Source organism: Callospermophilus lateralis, chromosome 8 (assembly GCF_048772815.1).
Source record: "Callospermophilus lateralis isolate mCalLat2 chromosome 8, mCalLat2.hap1, whole genome shotgun sequence".
Lineage (NCBI taxonomy): Eukaryota > Metazoa > Chordata > Mammalia > Rodentia > Sciuridae > Callospermophilus > Callospermophilus lateralis.
In genome coordinates, this window is record NC_135312.1 from 97,045,397 (window position 1) to 97,064,489 (window position 19,093).

The window sequence follows — 19,093 nt, forward strand, 5'->3', positions numbered from 1 at the left end:
GACACAGCCTAGTGGCCGGGACGCACCCGCTGCGCTCTCAGAGTCCAAGTCTGGCGCACCGCAGGAGGCAGGAGCGCTCCCCCTAGCCGCAGCCGCTTCTGCCCCCAGGTGTCTCTTGCCCTGGCTCCAGTGAGTAAACCAACAGCGGTCTCCGCCTTCTCAACTAGGCGTTCATCTCTCCTTCCATCCTTGCTTACATAAGGCGGGCGGGCGCGCTCCCGCTGCCGCTTACCCCCAGCAGAGTTGGGCTGTGCCCTCCACGCCTTCTTGGCGCTGCAAGCGCCTCCGAGTACCCGTGCGTCCCACTCTAGGAGGTGACTCTTTGGCCACCCAGCACCGGCAATCGGGGCGTCTCTTCTCTTGCTCGAGACCACTGAGATTGGAGACGGGAGCGCCTCACCGTGCCCAAGCTTCTTCCGTCCGCTCCCTTCTCCTCCCACTTTCCCCACCTTCCCCCACCCTCTGGTGCCTGTGTGTGTTCCTCACAGGCTAAGGGACCCGGAGAGCAGTCCATGCTCGGCGCACGGCGGAGCTGCGGCTGCTTCTGCTTCTGAGTGGAGCCGAGAAGGTGGCGGTCTTGCGCCTCCCTGGACTTCCCAAGTGGGGGCAGAGCAGTCGCTCGCGGGAGACGTCAGTTGGAAAGGCACAGGGAAACAGGAACCTTCAAAACTCCTCCTCGGCGTCTCCTCTCCACCCCCTTTGGCCCCTGCCCTTGAAGAAAGTGGAGTGTGGCGTTTGGCTGTCGTTATTTCTTGGGACTGCTTCGCCGTGCACGGATTCAGCGGCTGCCCAGTGGGGCTCTCCGCTGTTCGCGCGTCTCTCGGTGCTGTTCCCTCCGGCACACCTCTATCGACGATGAGGAAAGGTCTGCGGGCGACAGCGGCCCGCTGCGGACTGGGACTAGGATACGTGCTGCAAATGCTCGTGCTACCTGCCCTGGCCCTGCTCAGCGCCAGCGGCACCGGCTCAGCCGCTCAAGGTAAGGGGGTCCGCCAGGCTAAGCGGCCACCTCCCTTCGCTTCTTCCTTCCCTCCTTCTACATCTTCTCTTCCCTAGTTCTTCTGGCTTCCTCAGTCTACCTCGTTGCTCTCAACTGGAGACCACTTTATATTCCACTTTCCCAACTAGTCAAGAAGCTTTGATTATTGCGATTTTTAATGTCTTCTGAAAGGGGCAAGGATGGACCAGGGACGCACGGGGTTTGGACAACGCATCGGTCTCTGTGCATGTGAGAGCCGGGGGTGTTTTGCACTTCCAGCTCCGCACGCGCACGTTGTTGCATAGTGTACACACAGAGATTTGAAGAGACTCTCGTACGGGTGGCTGTGTGGTTTGCCATAGATGCACCCTGATGCGAATGGTGGGCAGAGGCTCCCCGCGCTGTGCGGTAGCTGGGGTTGCACAGCCTTCACTGCATCTCAGCTAAGGAAATGTGTCCATTACCGCTGAGGACCCAAAAGCGCTGGTGCCCCTTGGCTGCTGCTTGGGGCGCTGTGGAGAAACACAGCCGGGTCGGACTTGCGTTCCCAGCCAGAGGCAGGCCACTGGTGTGCCTGCCTCTGCACTCTTACCCTTTCGTATCTCCTTCCCACCAGGCGCCAGAGAAACTTAAAACCTCTGAGCTCTGGGGGAATAGGCTGGTTGTTCAATCCAAATCTGCAACTCCCCGGGGTAGCCAACCAGTTCATTACTCGCGACATTTTAATTTAATGGGTGTGAGATTTAAAATAAGTGTCCGGAACCTTGGGCAAAGCCAGGCTGGAAGGACAGCGGTTGGAAGTTGTGGGTGGATAAGGGCGGAGTGGAGACCCCGGGACTGGTCCCTTCACTCCCTTCTTGTTCCCGGAGTTTGAAGTGGTGGCGACAGCTCCCAGCCTTAAGGGGAAGAAAGAGCCAAAGTTGCCTTTACCAAAGTCTCTCAGGTCATCTGGGTCCCTAACCTTCTCTCCAACACAGTCCATTTAGATCTTTTCGCCCAGTTGGGTGGTGATAGCTGGCTTTGGAGAAGCAGAGCAGCTTTTTCTGAAAGCGGGTGGTGGTGATATGGAAGGAAGCCTATTCAGCATTCAGAGGCAATTCAGGGATCTCCCCCTACACACACACACACACACACACACACCACTCATACACATCTTGGTTATACTTCTTTCCAGATTTGGAGAGCTGGGGGAAGCAAGGAGGTAGCCCCAATTCCCCGGGTGATGCTCAAACACTGGATTTTCCCGTCTGCATTCCATCTGATCTGTGAGAAGCAAGAGGAGCTGGGGGCAAGGGAGGGGGAAGGTAGTGGTGGAGTGGAGTGCCTAGGCAAGGCGAGTGTGGTCCGGGTGGGGAGGTAAGTGATTAGCAAAGCTTTGTGAATTAGAGATAGCTACTTCGGGTGTAAATTTTCCTGCTGCCCTGCTAAGTGGCCACGCTCATAAATCCTTCCTTCCTTTTCTCGCCAGATGCCTCCCATCCCCGAGGTTCTGCTCGGGTTTTCTTATGCATACCTCCAGAGCTCATCTATCTATTTTACCATGGAATCTCCATTGGGAATCATGTGATTCTTGTTATAGATTTCTTGAAATTGGTAAGAAGTTCTCAGGGCGGTAGCCCAGGATACTTAGAGGAAGGTATTTGGAAGCTTAAGTGAGCAACCTGATGAATAGATGTGGAATCAACCGCGTGACTCCCTATGGAATTCGCCTGCTGTTATTGGGCGCACAAAGGACTGAGCCATGGGGGTGGCCAGGCACGGGACATGGTGAGAGAACTATTTGGGGAAAGGACAAGTTAAAGTCTCCAAAGATGCCAAAAGGAGATAGGATGCCTGCTGAGAGCTTACAACAGTTCAATTAAAAAGACTGGGAAGAAAAGGGATCAATAAAGATAATCAAACAGGACATAGTAAATGGATTGATATTGAAAGAAGAAAGGAGAAGAGATTAAAAGAAAAGACACTCAAGATACACTTGAGTGTTTTCCTCTTGCACTTTTTCTTCTTATAGACCAGGCAATTCAAGAGTTATTTTGATCTTAACTCGAAAAAGAAAGTGTATTCTGTAGTGTGTATACATTTCTGTGCACAGTTCTCCATTTACGTCATTTAATTCTTTCAGTTTCCAGTGATTTTTTTTCCTTAAATTATGTGTCCTGTGAAATGCTTCCACAACCACTTTTATGATTGTTATTCTCCATGTTCCAGGACATCAGCTCTTCCTGTGTTCTGTTAGGTATCAAAGGACACAGAAAGCACCAAACTCTACCATAAGCTACTGTCCCCATCACTGCTACCTATTATCCCAGCCAACTTAATGTTGAACCACCATTAACACTTTCCTTTCAGAATCACATATTTACAAAGGACTGGCAGTCAGACATCCATTTTCTTCAATATTTCTCAGGTCTACTCATTTTGCATTAGAGCAGCCCATGCCCTCAAGCTATGATTTCCTTGTTCTATGAGTTAAAGACTGGAGTGGAGTATTTTTATGAATGTGCAATTAAAATAGAACAGTTCATTTAAGTACTTTAGAACATTAAATTTTTGATCCATTGTTGTAGAAGTGCTGGAAAAAATTAGAAGCTTTGGAAAAATACATGTCTCTTTGGAGATAGCCAAGGAAAAAACAGGTCTTTCAGAGCAAAACAGAGTGGATGTTATTTGTGAGTGCACTGAGTTTGTAACTGTGGTTTAAAGACCGACAGCAGTCATTTTAAACAGGTCCTTGGGAAATTCTCTAGGCTTTAGGCAACAACTTTCTTCTTTCCTGCTATGCTCTAATTGTTTCATTCAGGATTGCTGGGAACTCCTAGCTCCAGGGAATTTACCGTGCTTCTGATTCCAAGAATGAAAGATTTTACTAGGAAAGACAGCCCAGTGAGTGAAAGTATGGATGTGTGTGTGGTGTGTGTTTGTATGTGTGTGTTTGTGTGAGTGTTTCTGATTTGTGTAATTCTGAATTAGTGCCCTCCTGTTGTATAAATGCATTTTATCTAGACTACACAGTATTGATGTGCTGCTTATCTAGCACCAACTAGTGTTATGTTCGGAGTGTTAACACCTCTGAACTCAGAATTGAAAATTACTAAAGATTCAAAGCAGATTGGAATAATTCTCTGTTATCTTAATTTATGGTGTTTTTAAAAACCCACAAATATTACACTTCTTCCAATGAAAGAGTACTTTCATGCTTTTATGTATATTGGTGTAGAACAAATTGACAAGTGGCATTGAAAACAACTGAGTTTCACTACAATTCTACCATATATTTTTCCATTCTAGGGGCAGATTCATGAATTCACTTTGGAAATTTTCAATTAGAGAAAGTATGTTAGTTTATCTTTGTTTAGAAAAAATAATTTTATGTGTTATAACTTAGAAAGTGCTTAACAGTCTTCAGGGAACAAACTTTTTAAGCATTTGCAATAAATGAGAAATCATTAGATCATTATAGACAAGTACATGTCCTGGTCTTCTGTTTTCTGGATATAGAGGATTTGAATTTAAACAAGACAGGTTCTTTGGAGTATCTACCATTGGACTTTGGGAAGTGCTTTTAATCAGAATTTATACTGATCTAGTTTTAGCAAACCCTTAATGATAGGAAGGAGGCATCAGCTCTATTAGGCAAACCCTGTTAGCTTATTTAGAATTATTGTTGAGACTTATATATTAATTGTTCTCTAATGTATGCTAGTGTCTCCAATTAGTGCAAACAGCAAGAGTATGCTCTATTAGGCCTTAACTGCATTTAGCACTTCTCTGATTCAGGTCATGGCTTTGCTGGAGCAGCAGAGGGAGTCACTCTCAGAAGAAACATTAACATTACAGGCTGCAACCACTTCCGGAGAAGAGTAGGGAAAATGATGGGAGTGGAGACTGAGCCAGTGCTCCTGCCTTGCAGCTTTGGCCTACATCTTTTTTTAGGTTGACTTTTGTAATTGTAGCAGTTAAAAACAATCCCTTTCACATGTTCCCACACATTAAAAACTTATTAGCTCCTTTAACTTGAATATAGGATAAGAGGTACTTCTCATAACACTTTTCTCCCAGACAATGTGCTGTTCCTTAGGAACATAGAGTTGAATGAGACCTCAAGAAGATGGACTTACAAATATATAGTACAATTCACTTGAGAATAATTCACTTTCTGATATATAACAGTAGTCACAGGTATAGTATTTTCTGGGTTTAGACATCTGAGATAGTAAACATAGGTTAGGCCAGGATTCTGATTTGATTAGTGGTGGGAATTCCAAAGTTTCTACTTAGAGAAACTCAAGGCGGTGATTTAGATGGAAGCAATTTTCTTAAAGTTGTTTACATCTTAACAGTATGTTCCTTAGATTTCATATGTATTTTGTCCTGCTTTGGGGAGGGACCAACTAAAGGCTATGTGTAGTGTATACCCATTTTATCAGTTAGCACAGTGGTTACCAGTGCTTTCTAATCCTGCTTCTAAGCTTCCTAGCTGTGTGACCATGGATCAGATATTTAGCCTCTCTGTGCTTTAGTTTCCTCGAATGTAGAATGAGAACCATATATGCTATCGGTCAGACTAGGATTGAATGAATTGATACATATGAAGCAGAGCAGTGTTTAACCCACAGAAAGTAAATATGATTCCTTGGCTTCCAACTCTAAAACACCAGCAAAGCCCAAGATGTTAAAGGAATTAAAGACCAATAATTTTGAAACTTAAAATGAGAATAACTGTGGGAGCTGCTTTTCCAAAAGTAAGAAATGGAGTTGTCTAAGGAGACACTCTAAAATAGATCACTGCAGACTTCTAAACAGAATCAAATTCTTTGGACAACCTGTGGGTGTCTCACTCCATTTCTTAGCCTCTTTTCTTCCTTTCTATATTCTCTGGGAAAATGAACCCACTAGCAGTTCTAAACAAGCACATGTCATGTCACTGCCAGTTAAGTCCTGGCAACAGTCTCTACCCTTGACTTTGTATCTTTACAAGAAATATTTAAGATGAGTCTTCAATAAATCTATAAAAAAGACTTCTACAGAAAACAAAACAAAATGTCATATACAGGCTTTCTGATAAGGGTTCGTAGAAAATGAGCCCTTTGTGCAAATATATGTCAACAGTTTTTCTTTAAAATGAAATGAATGAAAGTACACAGTCTAAAAACATAATCAAATTGTTTAATGGTACAAATGTGTATCATTTAAATTCACCAGAATTTTCATTTATTCATACTATATTTGCAATAGAAAATTTGGTAGAATTTATGATAGCAGAGATAACATTAATATATGCAATATATGTTTTAAAACATATTTAATTACTTATAATTGTATTAAATATAAACAACTATTGCTATTTCTTTGCACACTACTTTCTGGCAAATTTTTAAGTAAAACTAGGAATTTGTATGTTACTTAGCATTATTAAGGCAGATTTTTCTAATACAGAATTAACATTCTGCTTTAAATTATTGATAGCCTGGTTCTGCATTTAGCCCTAAATCTCTCCTCACTTCTTCTGTCCCCTTCACTCACCTCCCCTCTTTCTTTCTTTCCCTCCTTTTCCCCCTCTCCCTTTCCCTCTCTTCCTCCCTCTGATTCCTTAAATCTATGTATGGACTCTTTGATTTCATTACTTATTTGTATTTGTTATTGCTTATGTATTTGTCTAGGAGGGCTGCATGAATCTGAGATTTGGATATTGTTTTAGTATTATTAAGTTCAAGAATGTTTTATTCACAGAAACTCAATGCTATTTTTTATGGTACTTCTTTGAAACAGAATAAATTTGCCTTGAACAATATCAAAACACTAGTGTTTCCTTTTTTTCCAGTTCTCAAATAGAAATCTAGTAACTGGGTAATTAACAGTTTTTATTGTTGTAAGTATTTACCTCAAAATTTATAGAAATTTTAATTGATAGCATTTTATACTAATACTTTTATAATTAGATCAGAAATAGAAAATTTTAAAAAATCTTCTCTACCTGTTTGGAGCTCTCAGAATAATTTCTGCCTTTTCATGAAAACTTAAAATATATCATACTGCAAGTTTTGGAACATTTATAAACAAAATATTACAAAATATTGAGCTATAATTTGAGAAATAAATAAAAATGTTTTGGATTGAATTTGTAACATGGATTCTCATTTTGAACATTGACATTCTTCATAAAGTTGCTCCTTCAGGACTCCATAATGATACTTTCAGATACACAGATAAATGTAACAGATTTTTATAGGTACTTAAAACACATCTAGCCTTCTGCACAGAGTCCATAGTACTAAAGTTACCATGACATTTCTTAAACTGAAGTTGTAATTTAGAAAGTGAGCTAAAGCTTCAAAAGTGCCAAATATGCAGCTACTTGTGCTTACACCAGTGTGCCTTTTATTAGCATTCAGCAGTGACTCAAAAGTGTGTTGTGTTGTAAAAGTGAAGCATAACATCTGAAATCACCTACGTGTGGGGAGTGTCCTCTGTAAATTAAATAACCAACTGCTTCCCATTGCCACCACTGCACAGTGATGGGAGAATGCGGAGAACCCCAGGAAACTGAATTATATTGACAAGCCTGTTAGACTTCTCATTTTAAATATCAGTGTTCAAAATAATCATGTTAACAGATGATATTGATTAATCAAATTTAACTCCAGAGTTACCAATCCTATTTATTTAAAAAAATGTTGTGGGGATAGGGGGCTTTACCTTCATTAATCATTTTGTCATGTGAATTCTGTGGCTAGTTTCATTTATCAGCAATTATGAAAGCTATAAAAATGCCTCATGTAAATGAACACATATTATGTCCTCTTCTAACTAAGGATGTTAAACAACGGAAGCTCTGCAACAGTTTAACGAGCTTATTGATGAATGCTAACATTTCTCATTTTCAGTCAATGTCTTAATTGATTATTTAATCATGGACTGCCTCAATTTGAGTATAATTCATTGTCTTTTTTTTTTCACTATTGAGAAGAAAAACCTTATATAGAAACATTCCTTTCCAATAAAAACAGATCAGTGCTTTCATATTAAAATGTATCTGCAGTCCAATTATAAGGTAAAATATTTCCATGAATAAAAATGTAGTTTTCCCTCCCAAACTTAAGAAAATTAATATGTGTAATAACATAATAGTTTAGCATAGAAGTATATCGAACTAGTTGGTATCCTTCTACAATTGTGTAGAAAGCTAATCATTTTAAATTAATTATAATAAACATTCTCAGTGCAAGTTTACTACAATATATTAGGGTGCATGGTGTAATAATATCCACTTATAATTATAGCAAAGAAAATTCATGTATGGGATTAAATTTAAAGGGAGCAAATTCTAAAATGCTATTCCATATGAATTTTAATTTTTTACTTGTATTTAAATTTGATATTTTAAGTTATAACATCATTTTTTTTAGAATTTTAAGAGTCTAAAAAGTTCTTTTAAGAACAAGATCAAAGAATACTCCTTAACAGATGGTATTCTCTAACTTTTTACACATACTAAAAATGATAGTCTGTGACAACAGCACAGCTTTTTTTGTTGTTGTTTTATCATACATGATTTCCAGAGACCTGTGTTATCTCTAATCAAAGCAAACAAACAAAAAATTACTACCAGTATCACAACCAAAGCTTGGAGTGCAAAAATGAAATAAATAAGGGCAATTTCACTTCTGGGTGATATATGTTAGCATTGAGATTTAGCTTTGGGTAAAAGCAACATGATATATCTTCATTGAATAAAAAGCTTGCCCAAATATATACATTGTAGCCACCCAGTGGAAGTATTCAAGTTTAGCAAGTAACAATCTTGAAATCATTCTAAATAAAACAGTAATTATGGTTTTTTTGTTTTTTTTTTAGCAACTTTCCTTTTTCACTCTTGATCTCCATGAGATGATGAAAGACTTAAAAACTTAAAACTTAAAAATTTGTTAGGTAGGGATCAAATTTAAGAATTGAAGGAAGTTAAGACTTTTTTCTCTCTGCCTATCAGAGCCATCACTCACAGAACATGCAGAGTGGTGGAAAACAACTCAGAATCTGAGGGGAAACAGGCATGTTCCAATGATTCATTATTTGTGCTCTCCAGGACAGAGATCTAAGATCAATTCTTCATCTTAATATTATTCAACACATCCTCTGACTTGAGACTTATTAAATAGAGTCTTGATTTGCACTTATTTCAATTAACATAGCAAAATAACTTGGAAAGTATTTTAAAGGCCTATATGTGTAAGAAGTTAATCAATTATTTACATGAAGTGAACTTGGATATTCTTGAACTGGTTTGACAGGGTGTATGTGTTGGAAATATCTAGAATTAAATCCATGGTATACTGATATCCTTCAGTGGTCTTTGTGAAGTGCACTGCCACTTGCTGAGCTACTCTCTTAAACATTGTCATTAATAACAATGCCAATGTTATTTTTTAAATCTCACCTTCTCATAAGAAATTGAGTAATATTTCCTTAGAATGTTCTTAGAGACATTCATTCCCCTAAAAAGGATTTGCAGAAGTGTAGTTTATCTTTAAGAGAATTACAATACATATAAAAATGGTATTACTGTCTTTTCTTATGTATTGGTTAAAACATATATATTTATTTTTTTGTTTACAGTTAAACATGCAATACTTCTACATAGATTTAAAAGGACCACAGTGAAAAAATTTATATTTTACTTATATGAAAAAGAGTAGAGAAGTGGTTGGGAAAATTTTAACAGTGAATATGTTTTCCCAGTGGAAAGGAGAAGGGGTCATTTTACTTGATTTACTAGATATGATTTACATGTCATTTGAAATGAATTAAGTAACAATGAAATTTTTTTCAAGGGTGGTATTTTTAGGCCATGTCTTAGTGAAGCAAAGAATTGCAAGGAGTAATTCTCTGTGAGCAGATGTGATTGTGCCAATTTGTGTGTGTGTGTGGTGTGTGTGTGTGTGTGTGCGCACGCACATGTGTGTGTACCTTTTGGATTGTTTTAGGAGGGAAAGTTCATTTTCAGGCAGATTTAGCAATATCCTCAAAATACAAAATGAACCTATCAAACAAATGAAAACATACTTTTTTAATTTATAAAACAAATTCATGAATAGAAAATCAGATTTAATCACCCATTTTCAAACATCTTATGTTTCTTATGAAAAAATTATCTTACGTTTCTGCAAAAAGTCACCTTTCTCTTGATGCATTGCTAAGTCATTGCCCTGGTGTACAATAGGGATGCCTCTACCTCATAAGTGAAGTGGCTTATATGATAGAAACAAGTTTTTCTCCTGTCATCCAACTGATCTCCACTTCCACTGACTTGTTTCAAATGTGGAGAGAACTTCTGTTGTTTTCTGATAGTTCTATGGTGGACTATAACTCATTGACCAAGGGAAAATGTTCACTTTCATGCATGCAGGGGTAAAATCCTTTATTCACTTCATGACTCTCTTTCTCTTTCTGGATGCTCCCTCAGAGGGACAGCATTCTCTTGGCAAGCACCCTACGTGAAATGACCCCCAGTGTGGGCTGATTGAAGAAGAGGTCAGCTGTGTTATTCTTCCCTGACCAGAATCCAGTGATGGTTGGTTTTAACCTCTTAATCAAATGGAGTTATGCTTGATTTTTTTGGACTCCCTCAGATGCCATATTGGTGGTTTTATTTCCAGGATTATCCATTATGTCCTTTTAAAAGCTCTATTTAAATGGATGAAGAAAGTTAATTGAAAGGGGAGGGGGTGAGGTTGTTACTAAGGAAAGAATATGCAGAATTTCTTTGAGGATATGGTGTTGATATGCCTCCTTGTTAATATTCAATATTATAATATTAATGTACAAATTTTACATTATATACCAGTTTATATAGATATATAGTATCTATTGTCATGTTTTCATATCACTTGGCATTTTTGAACTAGGCTTTTTAAGCATGCAAATAAATCCTAGGATTCAGAAAAGTATTCTTTATCATACACATATAACATAGGGATTTTATAGCAAAATATATAGTCTACTGTTAAGAATAGCAAAGTAAATAATAATTCCTCTCAAAGTTTTGTGATTGCAAATCTAAATGTTAATGAGAGACGTTGCCATTTAATGCTGAATTGTAAGGTTAAAAGAGGGTCTTAAAGATAACAGTGAACTCCAGAGTACTTGAGTTTGTTTTGCATTCAGTGACAGTCACTAAATTAGGGAAAGGAATGTTCAAACAACACACTTGAGGAAAAGTGATTTTTATAGAAAGGAGCCATTTCTGCTAATAGCCAGTAACTGCACATAACCCCGCTGACATTAAAAGTCCATTAGCTAAGCCCAGTTTAAATAGCAGCTGATGCAGTGTCAGCTAAATGTACATTGGAATTTTTTCATATAATGCGGTAATAGCAGTTCTACAATTTTTTTTTCTAAAACTATGTACATTAAGTAAAACAAATGTCATCTGATAGTAGTAGCAGGCCTGCTAATAAACAGGCAGAGGTTTGTGATGAAACAAAAGTAACAGTCTATATAACAAGAAGATAATAAATGGCATGATGATTTTAAAAGGGAGACTTTGAGAAAAATCATCTGGAGAAGCTTAAGCTGACATTCAGAAAGAGTTGTTTCCATAGAAGCACATGAAGTACTATGAGATAGTCATATAAAGTGAAATGATTTTTTTTTTTTTTTTTGCTAATAGTTGCAGTAGTTTTTCCATGTATTTGAAATTACAGGAGGCCTCCTCCTTAGACACTGTTACGTGTGTAAATGGGAAAGAGGTTGAGGAGATAGCAAAGGGAGCAAATGAAAACATAGGTATAACTTAATATGTACTAATATTTTAAGGTGATTACTATGATTATATTTTTTGAAAGCAATATGGTGTATTTTTGCTGTCTGAAATGAAATTGAAGGTGACATGTTCATATTATCCTCGGAAGAGTTCCCTAAATCTGTGTTTTTCCATCTTTGTAATATTTTACAATCAACATTTCAATTGTCTAAAAGACAAGTATTACTGAAAATTATACTAAAATCTAAAAGTATTTTAGAACATCTTTAAAGTATTCTCTAAGCCAGTGTTCTGTGACTATAAAACAATTGTGGAGACAAACGGGGCTGCTCAGTAGTCTAGTGTGTGAGTTGAGAACAAGGCAGTAATTAATCAGTGGCTGTCGCAGGCACACCACTATGAAGTATTAGGAGAACCTCTGGGCCCACCTCCCCCTCCCCTATTATCAGGCCATTAGTGAAACCCCGTACAAGTAACCATGGTGGAGCCCTGTGAGAGCATATGACCCCAGTAGCTTCTGCATAAGCTTTGTGAGCATTTTCACAATGGTCACTTGAATTTTCACCACACTTTATAATACTCAGAATTCTTTATCCCATTCCCTAACTACAGACATCACATCTTTTATTTATATATTAAATATAAAATAATTTAAAATTATTTCTTAGTAGTACAATAAAAATAACTCTGCATTTCTTGAAAAGAATATTGTAAAAAAAGAAAGTGACAAAGAAAAACAAAACAAAACAAAACAAAAAGGCTTACCTTTGCCCACAATGGGGTAGAAGAGATTTCCATTTTATGTTAATAAATTTTCATACAAGCACTTCCTAATAAAATAAAGAAATACTCCTCGGTGTTGTTAACTGTTTTAATTCATCTCAGACCACTGTAAATACTCATTTTAAATGAATTGGGAGCTTACGTGAATAGAGTTTTTGCAATTAAATTACTAACCAAAATCCCATTTACTAACATATTACATGAGAGACTTGATGAACAATCTCGTCTTTAGTATGTAACTCAAACATTAATAACAGATGGAAATATGCCTCAGTTCAACCATTGGACTTTGATTTTTAATTCTAAACCTACTTCATTTTTTTTTAGACCAAAGCATCTTTTTAAAGTCACCATTTTCCATATGTTTTTCCTTTTGTATTGCATAAATATTAATTATATTGCAATATGAAAAAAGAATGCCATTGTGTTTAGGCACGTAATGAATTTGTACACATCTATGAACCAGTATTATGACATTGAATTATTTTGAAAGTAACGAGATGATGCAATATTGACTTAAATAGGACAATTATTACATTAAAGTTTTTAATAGTTTTAGAAAAAATATTCTGCAATGTTAATATACCGTTACTTTTTAAATAGCTTCTCAACAGTGTGTCCTTTTTTGTATGAATTACCTTTTAAAAAATTTTAAGTAAATACAACAAGAGTATTTTTCTGTCACTTGAATTTGTTCATTTATACATTATAAAAAAGTTTTTTAAAATAGTCTTTAAGAATGTCTTTAGTAATGTTTCATATTTTTTAATAATGTATCAACTGTAGTAAAATGAGCTAGTAGTTTTAGATTTGTCTTTTTTTTTTCTTCTTTTCTTTCTCCCCCCCCCCCTTTAAAATTTCTATGCTTTGACTACTGGGGAAATAAAAATATATTGGATATATGTCTGAGTGTGTGTGTGTGTGTGTGTGTGTGTGTGTGTGTGTGTGTTTGTGTGTGCGTGTGTGTTTGTGTGTGTATTGGGGTCTGATAATTTCCTAATACAGGAAATGTATTGAAATTTACTGAGAAAATATTAATGCGTATGACCAGGAGTAATCCTGTGACAACTAGTCATGGGCAAATAATCAGGCAAGCCTGTCAATAAGTCCCTTGGTAAAGGTGAACAGACTGCTAACTCTTTGCTTGCAATTCTATACAAGTTAAAAATCTCTTAGTTTCACTTCACTCTGGAGAGTAGAAGATGAGAGTAATCATGGTATTTATGCCATAGAACTGTGAGGATTAATAGGGTGATCGAAAGAGAAGACCTGGAGCAGTACCTGGCACCAGATAAGCCCTGAATGCACACTGATATTTGTTGCTGCTCTTACTATTTTATTCTGGTCACAGAAGTCTATACTATATTGCAATTTTCATTTGCATTTGGCATTAATATAAAAATAATTAGGGTATCAAAAGAATGAGAGAATATGTTCAGTTGGGGTATCATCGGGTGAAAGAATGTCGCTTGGACCAGAAAAGGCATATTATCAGAGGTCAAGTTTAAAAAAAAACAATTGGTAGACTTTAAAGTCACTCTTACTATATCCACTTAAGTCATGAGATTTTAAATTTTACATTAAAATCCGTTGGAAAGTTACATGTTTGTTTCATTTTAGGGACGAGAAAGCGTAAGTGATTTTTTTGTTGTTGTTCCCTATACCAGGTTCTGAATCTAGAATACATTCCAGTAAAACTACTGCCTGATAAGCTTCAGGAAGAAATCTGGTTTATATGTTTCTACTATACATTGCTGTATTTGTACAATATAAATTAAAGAGTAAGAAAAAACAATTATCAAATTCTTTACATTCTACTGGTAGTTAAAATTTTCCTAGAGAAATTGAAACAATTAACCTTCTTCACTTATGTCAGAAATTTTAACACAACAAAGCATTTATTGAAGTGATAAAAGCAAAATTTAATTAAACTGAAATTTCTAAGCAAGGCTAAAGTTCTATATGTGTCATGGGCCATATAACAATAAAAGCCAAGGAGATATTAATTAGATACCCAGTGTAAGTATTTCACTTAATAAAATATATTTTTGGACAGGATTATTTAATGCACAGACTAGCTGAACTCTATAGTTCACAGGCATACTTGTATTATATTTGTGATATACAGGAGTGGAGAGAGTCTCCAAAAACATAGTTGTATCTGGAAAAAAAAAAAGCCTATAGAGTATACTTATAAGCAGAAAGTGTATGAGAAATTAAATAACAACTTTATTTTTAAAATCTGAACAAATAAAAACCCCTTAGTTATAAAAAATATTCACATTTATAATATGCATGTGTATATGTACATATACATACACATTTGATATTTGATTCACTATGACTTTTATAATCCCTTCTTTCTATTGTTTTATATTCTTATTATAAAATTTAAATAAGACAAAACATACAACTTTTTTAAAAAAATTCATCAATTTGATTGGAAGAAAATACCTAACCAAAAATGTTTGTAACCCAAATTAATGCAATATGGACTTTAATGCAATAACATAATAGATGCATTAACTAAATGAATAAGGAGAGTTCATCCACCACATCAAAATAATACTAACTTAAGAATCACTTTAAATATGTTCATGGAACACTGATTCAATTGTAATCTGTTCTTAGTCCAAAAGTCAAAGTTCAGTATTCTTTTATTTCTTAAACTCTAATATACTCCTCCCCTAATTCTCCAAGTGCTGTGCTATAAGGTACATTCCACCTTTTAAAGGCAATATTAGTAGGATCTAAGTAATCAACAGTGTGGTTTACTACCTACATAATTATGAAAATCTTATCTTTATAGGATCTTACTCCTTTCACAGAGCCAACAAAAACAACTTAGAATGCTTTTAATGACTGAGTAAACTGCTTAATTGAGGTTTATGCTGCATATAACATTTAGTTTTTAGTAGTTTTTTTGGATAATTTCCAGGGGCAAAGAAACGACAATGACTAAGAAGATGAGATGGAAGCTTTGATAACTTCTAGAATATACCTGTTTTGTTTTAAAGTCAAACTTCTCAAAATGCTGATGTTCTAAAAATTAAACTGTCTTAGGAAATACTATTAGGTGACTTTGGAAAGTTTATTTTGGTTTGTTTCAATGTTTTGTTGTTTTCTTTTGTTGCAGCACTGGGTATGAGGATTGAACCCTAGGGCACTTTACTATTGAATCTCAGCCACAGCCAGCCTTTTGTTGTTGTTCTTGTTGTTGTTTTGGAAACAGGGCCTTGCTAAGTTTTTGAGGCTGGCCCTGAACTTGGTGATCCTCCAGCCTCGGTGTGATTACAGACATGTGCCATTGAGCTTGGCCTTTCTTTTAAATTGATTGAATAATATGTATTTTTTTTTTTTCTGGACTGCATGATTATTTGCTATTATTTGACAGGATAGGAGAGCAATTCAGAAAGTCCAGTTGTTAAAGAAATTGGAAAAAAAAAATATTTCTTGTGGTCTTATATAGGTTTGGAAAAATTTAAAGATATTCAAACATCAATGGTGTTATATTAGAAAAGATGATGTATGTTATCTGCATATTTCATAAATATGTTGATATCTTTGAACTGATACACTGAAGAAGTTTTTTCCTGCTCCCTGTCCTTCCCCACTTTCCTCTATCCTCCACACTAAAGCCAGGAAAATCTAACAAAATTCATCAATAGCGCTCTCTTTCTCAAAACTATTGCCTTAAATACAAGATCTAAACTTCTTAATGAGATCGACAAGGCTATGTGTGTTTATCCTTCTAATCATACTCCTGATACTCCTCTCTGGTTATAGTCTCCTAAGACTTTGCACCTTCCCCAGATCTGGCTCAGATTGCTCCAGTGCAGCTCTAATAGGCGGAATACTTCAAGGTTTTCTAGCAAGCCGCCATGCTCATTCATCACCAGATTTCATTTGTGCTTCTTCCTTTCCAGAAAAAAAGTGTATGTTCTCATATTCTACACCTTCCTCCTGGCTTAATCCTAGCATCTTTACGTCAGTTTAGATGTCCATTCCTTCATAAAACTACCTTTCTTATCCAACTGGATCACTCTTCTTTATCTGTGTCCCCAGCCCACATGTCATCATGATGAATACAGGAACCCTATTCACCCTGATATCACCAGCATGTGGCACAGTATTTGGCACACAACATCTAATAGACATCCTTTGAACAGTATTGGATAAGTGCAAATTTTGTTCATGTATAAATAACACATCTTAGAGGGGATTTTTGCGATGACCCATGGTGGTGGAATTAGTGGAAACTTTCCAGGTTCTTCTCATCACTAATTTGAAAGCTCCTGGACCTAGGGTGGTAAATGTGAAGTTGTAGGTGGTAATCAAAACTGTCTTAGGAGTGAATGTTTACCATCTCTTTGATATTATGTGCTATAGTTTAAATTTGAAATGTCCCTCAAAAGATCATAGCTTGGTATCCAGCCCCTGGTGCTATCAGGAGGTGTTGGAACATTTAGGAGGTGAGACTGAGTAGAAGGAAATTATATCATTGGGGGCATGCCCTTAAAGGAGATATAGGAACTCTGGCTCCTTCTTCTCTCTCTTTAGCATCCTGGCCACCATAAGATGAGCAGTGTTGCTCCAGTATGGCACTCTCCACTATGATGTCCTCCTTTCACTGTAGGCCTAAAAGCCACATGGCCAGCTGACCATGGACTGAAACTTCTGAAACTATAAGCCACAACAAATCTTTTATCCTTTTGAGTTGATTATCTCAAGTATTTTGTCACAGTAATGAAAAGCTCAAGCACTAACTAAATAGGGCAATCTCTTTAGCTTTAAAAATTCATTCCTAACTTCTGATTTTCTATCCTGTAATTTGGAGCTATTAAGGAATGAAGAAACCCTAAATAATTGATGGCTAATCAATGTGAGCACAATTGGGCTCTAACTGGTTTGGTCATTTTGACTAAAACAGAAGTAGGAGTTATGGAGGTTTTCTAGTCAAGCAATACCACAATATTCCCACAAAATTTTTCTAGCTATTCAGTTGTAGAATTCTATCATATCGAATATTAGTAATGTAAATTGACTCTCCAGATGGGTGATAAATTTTTCTTTTATATTTGGATTATTGTTGTGCCAAATACTATGAACTATTTTTTTTCCTATTTCCACAATAAAGTAAATAAGTCTCTTCAGGTTATGATAGTTTGATGTCAGGTGGGTTGTATAAACATAGCTGTAGGGGTAGAGGCAGAATGGCCCAGGGTCAAGAACAATAAATCTGTTTTGGACTAGATATTCACCCAATTGTTTCCCTGTAGTTGATTATTGTTTGAAAGGGTTATTTTGGTTTTTGTTTTTGTATTTTTATAGGACCACAGCCTATTATCTTTGGGCAGGATATTTTGACTTTTAGATTAGGAAATAGTATACTGAAATGTATCATTATGAACCATTATTGAATCAAATATTCTCATAGGCACTTTTAAGGTGACCAAAATATGTTATGGATTATGCTACACTGCTAGCACAGAGGAAATTATAACAAGTAACTGCTACTTTTTTCTTAAGACTTCAGTAAACACAGCCCTAACTCGCCCTGAATAATTACCACAGAGAGCTATGCAGTGGTCTTTAACTGGTAGTTGTTTGTAATCAAGCAGCCTGAATCTTGCCTTGACATAAAGCAGAGGAAGTGGTTAGGAGACAGACCTGTAATTATCAGCAGCAGGTGCCCATAATGGAATGCCAGAGAGATCTTTAAAGAGGCAAATATTACTTTAGGAAAAACTTCAAGACTGTCAATTTAGACCAAAAGGCATTTAAAGTAAAAACTGGCTTGAGAGCTATATTAGAAGAATACTTCTTTGGAAACAAAGGAAAATATAATAAATTCCTTTAATGTAAATTAACCTCTTCCATCTACACACTTACATATGATCAAGATATGGAGTCTAAAACAAAAATGGACGCCACTTTCAGAAAAGGGATGATTTATCATTTGACATTTTTTGGTTATTAAAAGGTTTATTTATGATGTAAACAAAAGCATTGCTGTTTATTTTAGTAAGTACCATATGAATACATTGGGCAAACAGCACATTCATTTCTTTTTGAACCTACTTTTCATGGTTTCAAAGGACACCAAATCTTGATGTCATCATCCTGAAGGACAAAAATTTTTTGTCAATTGCTGCACAAAATGACACTTTTCAGTGGTAACAGTTTTTAATTTCAGCTTTTTTTTCCTCTAAAAGAAATAAAACACTAACCTCTCTAAGAAGTCCTGAAGAATAATGAATCATATAGTAAGATATATTTGATAACACTTTGTAGTTAAGGTATAAAAGAAATATTCAAGTGATAACCAGCACCACTTTTAGAAATGTACCTAACCAAGTTACTTCAATAATGCAGTATATTCCAATATTTCCTTTTATCTTTTTATTTTAAACTGTATACTACTGTGGCTTATATTACTTACAGAAAATTCTGTTATATGAGGAATAGATAAAAGAAAACCAACAAAACTTAATTGCCTTGGTAGTTTTCTGCATTTTTAAATGGAGAACTAATTTTCTCTCTCCCTCCCTCCCTCTCTCTCTCTTGCTTTC

General features: G+C 36.5%; 1 protein-coding gene across 2 annotated transcripts in view; it reads left to right on the forward strand.

The window, feature by feature from the left end:
- The first annotated feature begins 855 nt into the window (after window positions 1-855).
- Unc5c (unc-5 netrin receptor C) overlaps window positions 856-19,093 on the forward strand; it is a 344,211-nt gene continuing 325,973 nt past the window's right edge. For both annotated transcript variants that reach the window (XM_076864608.2, XM_076864609.2), the window contains exon 1: window positions 856-979. In XM_076864608.2, coding sequence (XP_076720723.1) covers window positions 856-979 — 124 coding nt within the window. The remainder of the gene's footprint in view (window positions 980-19,093) is intronic.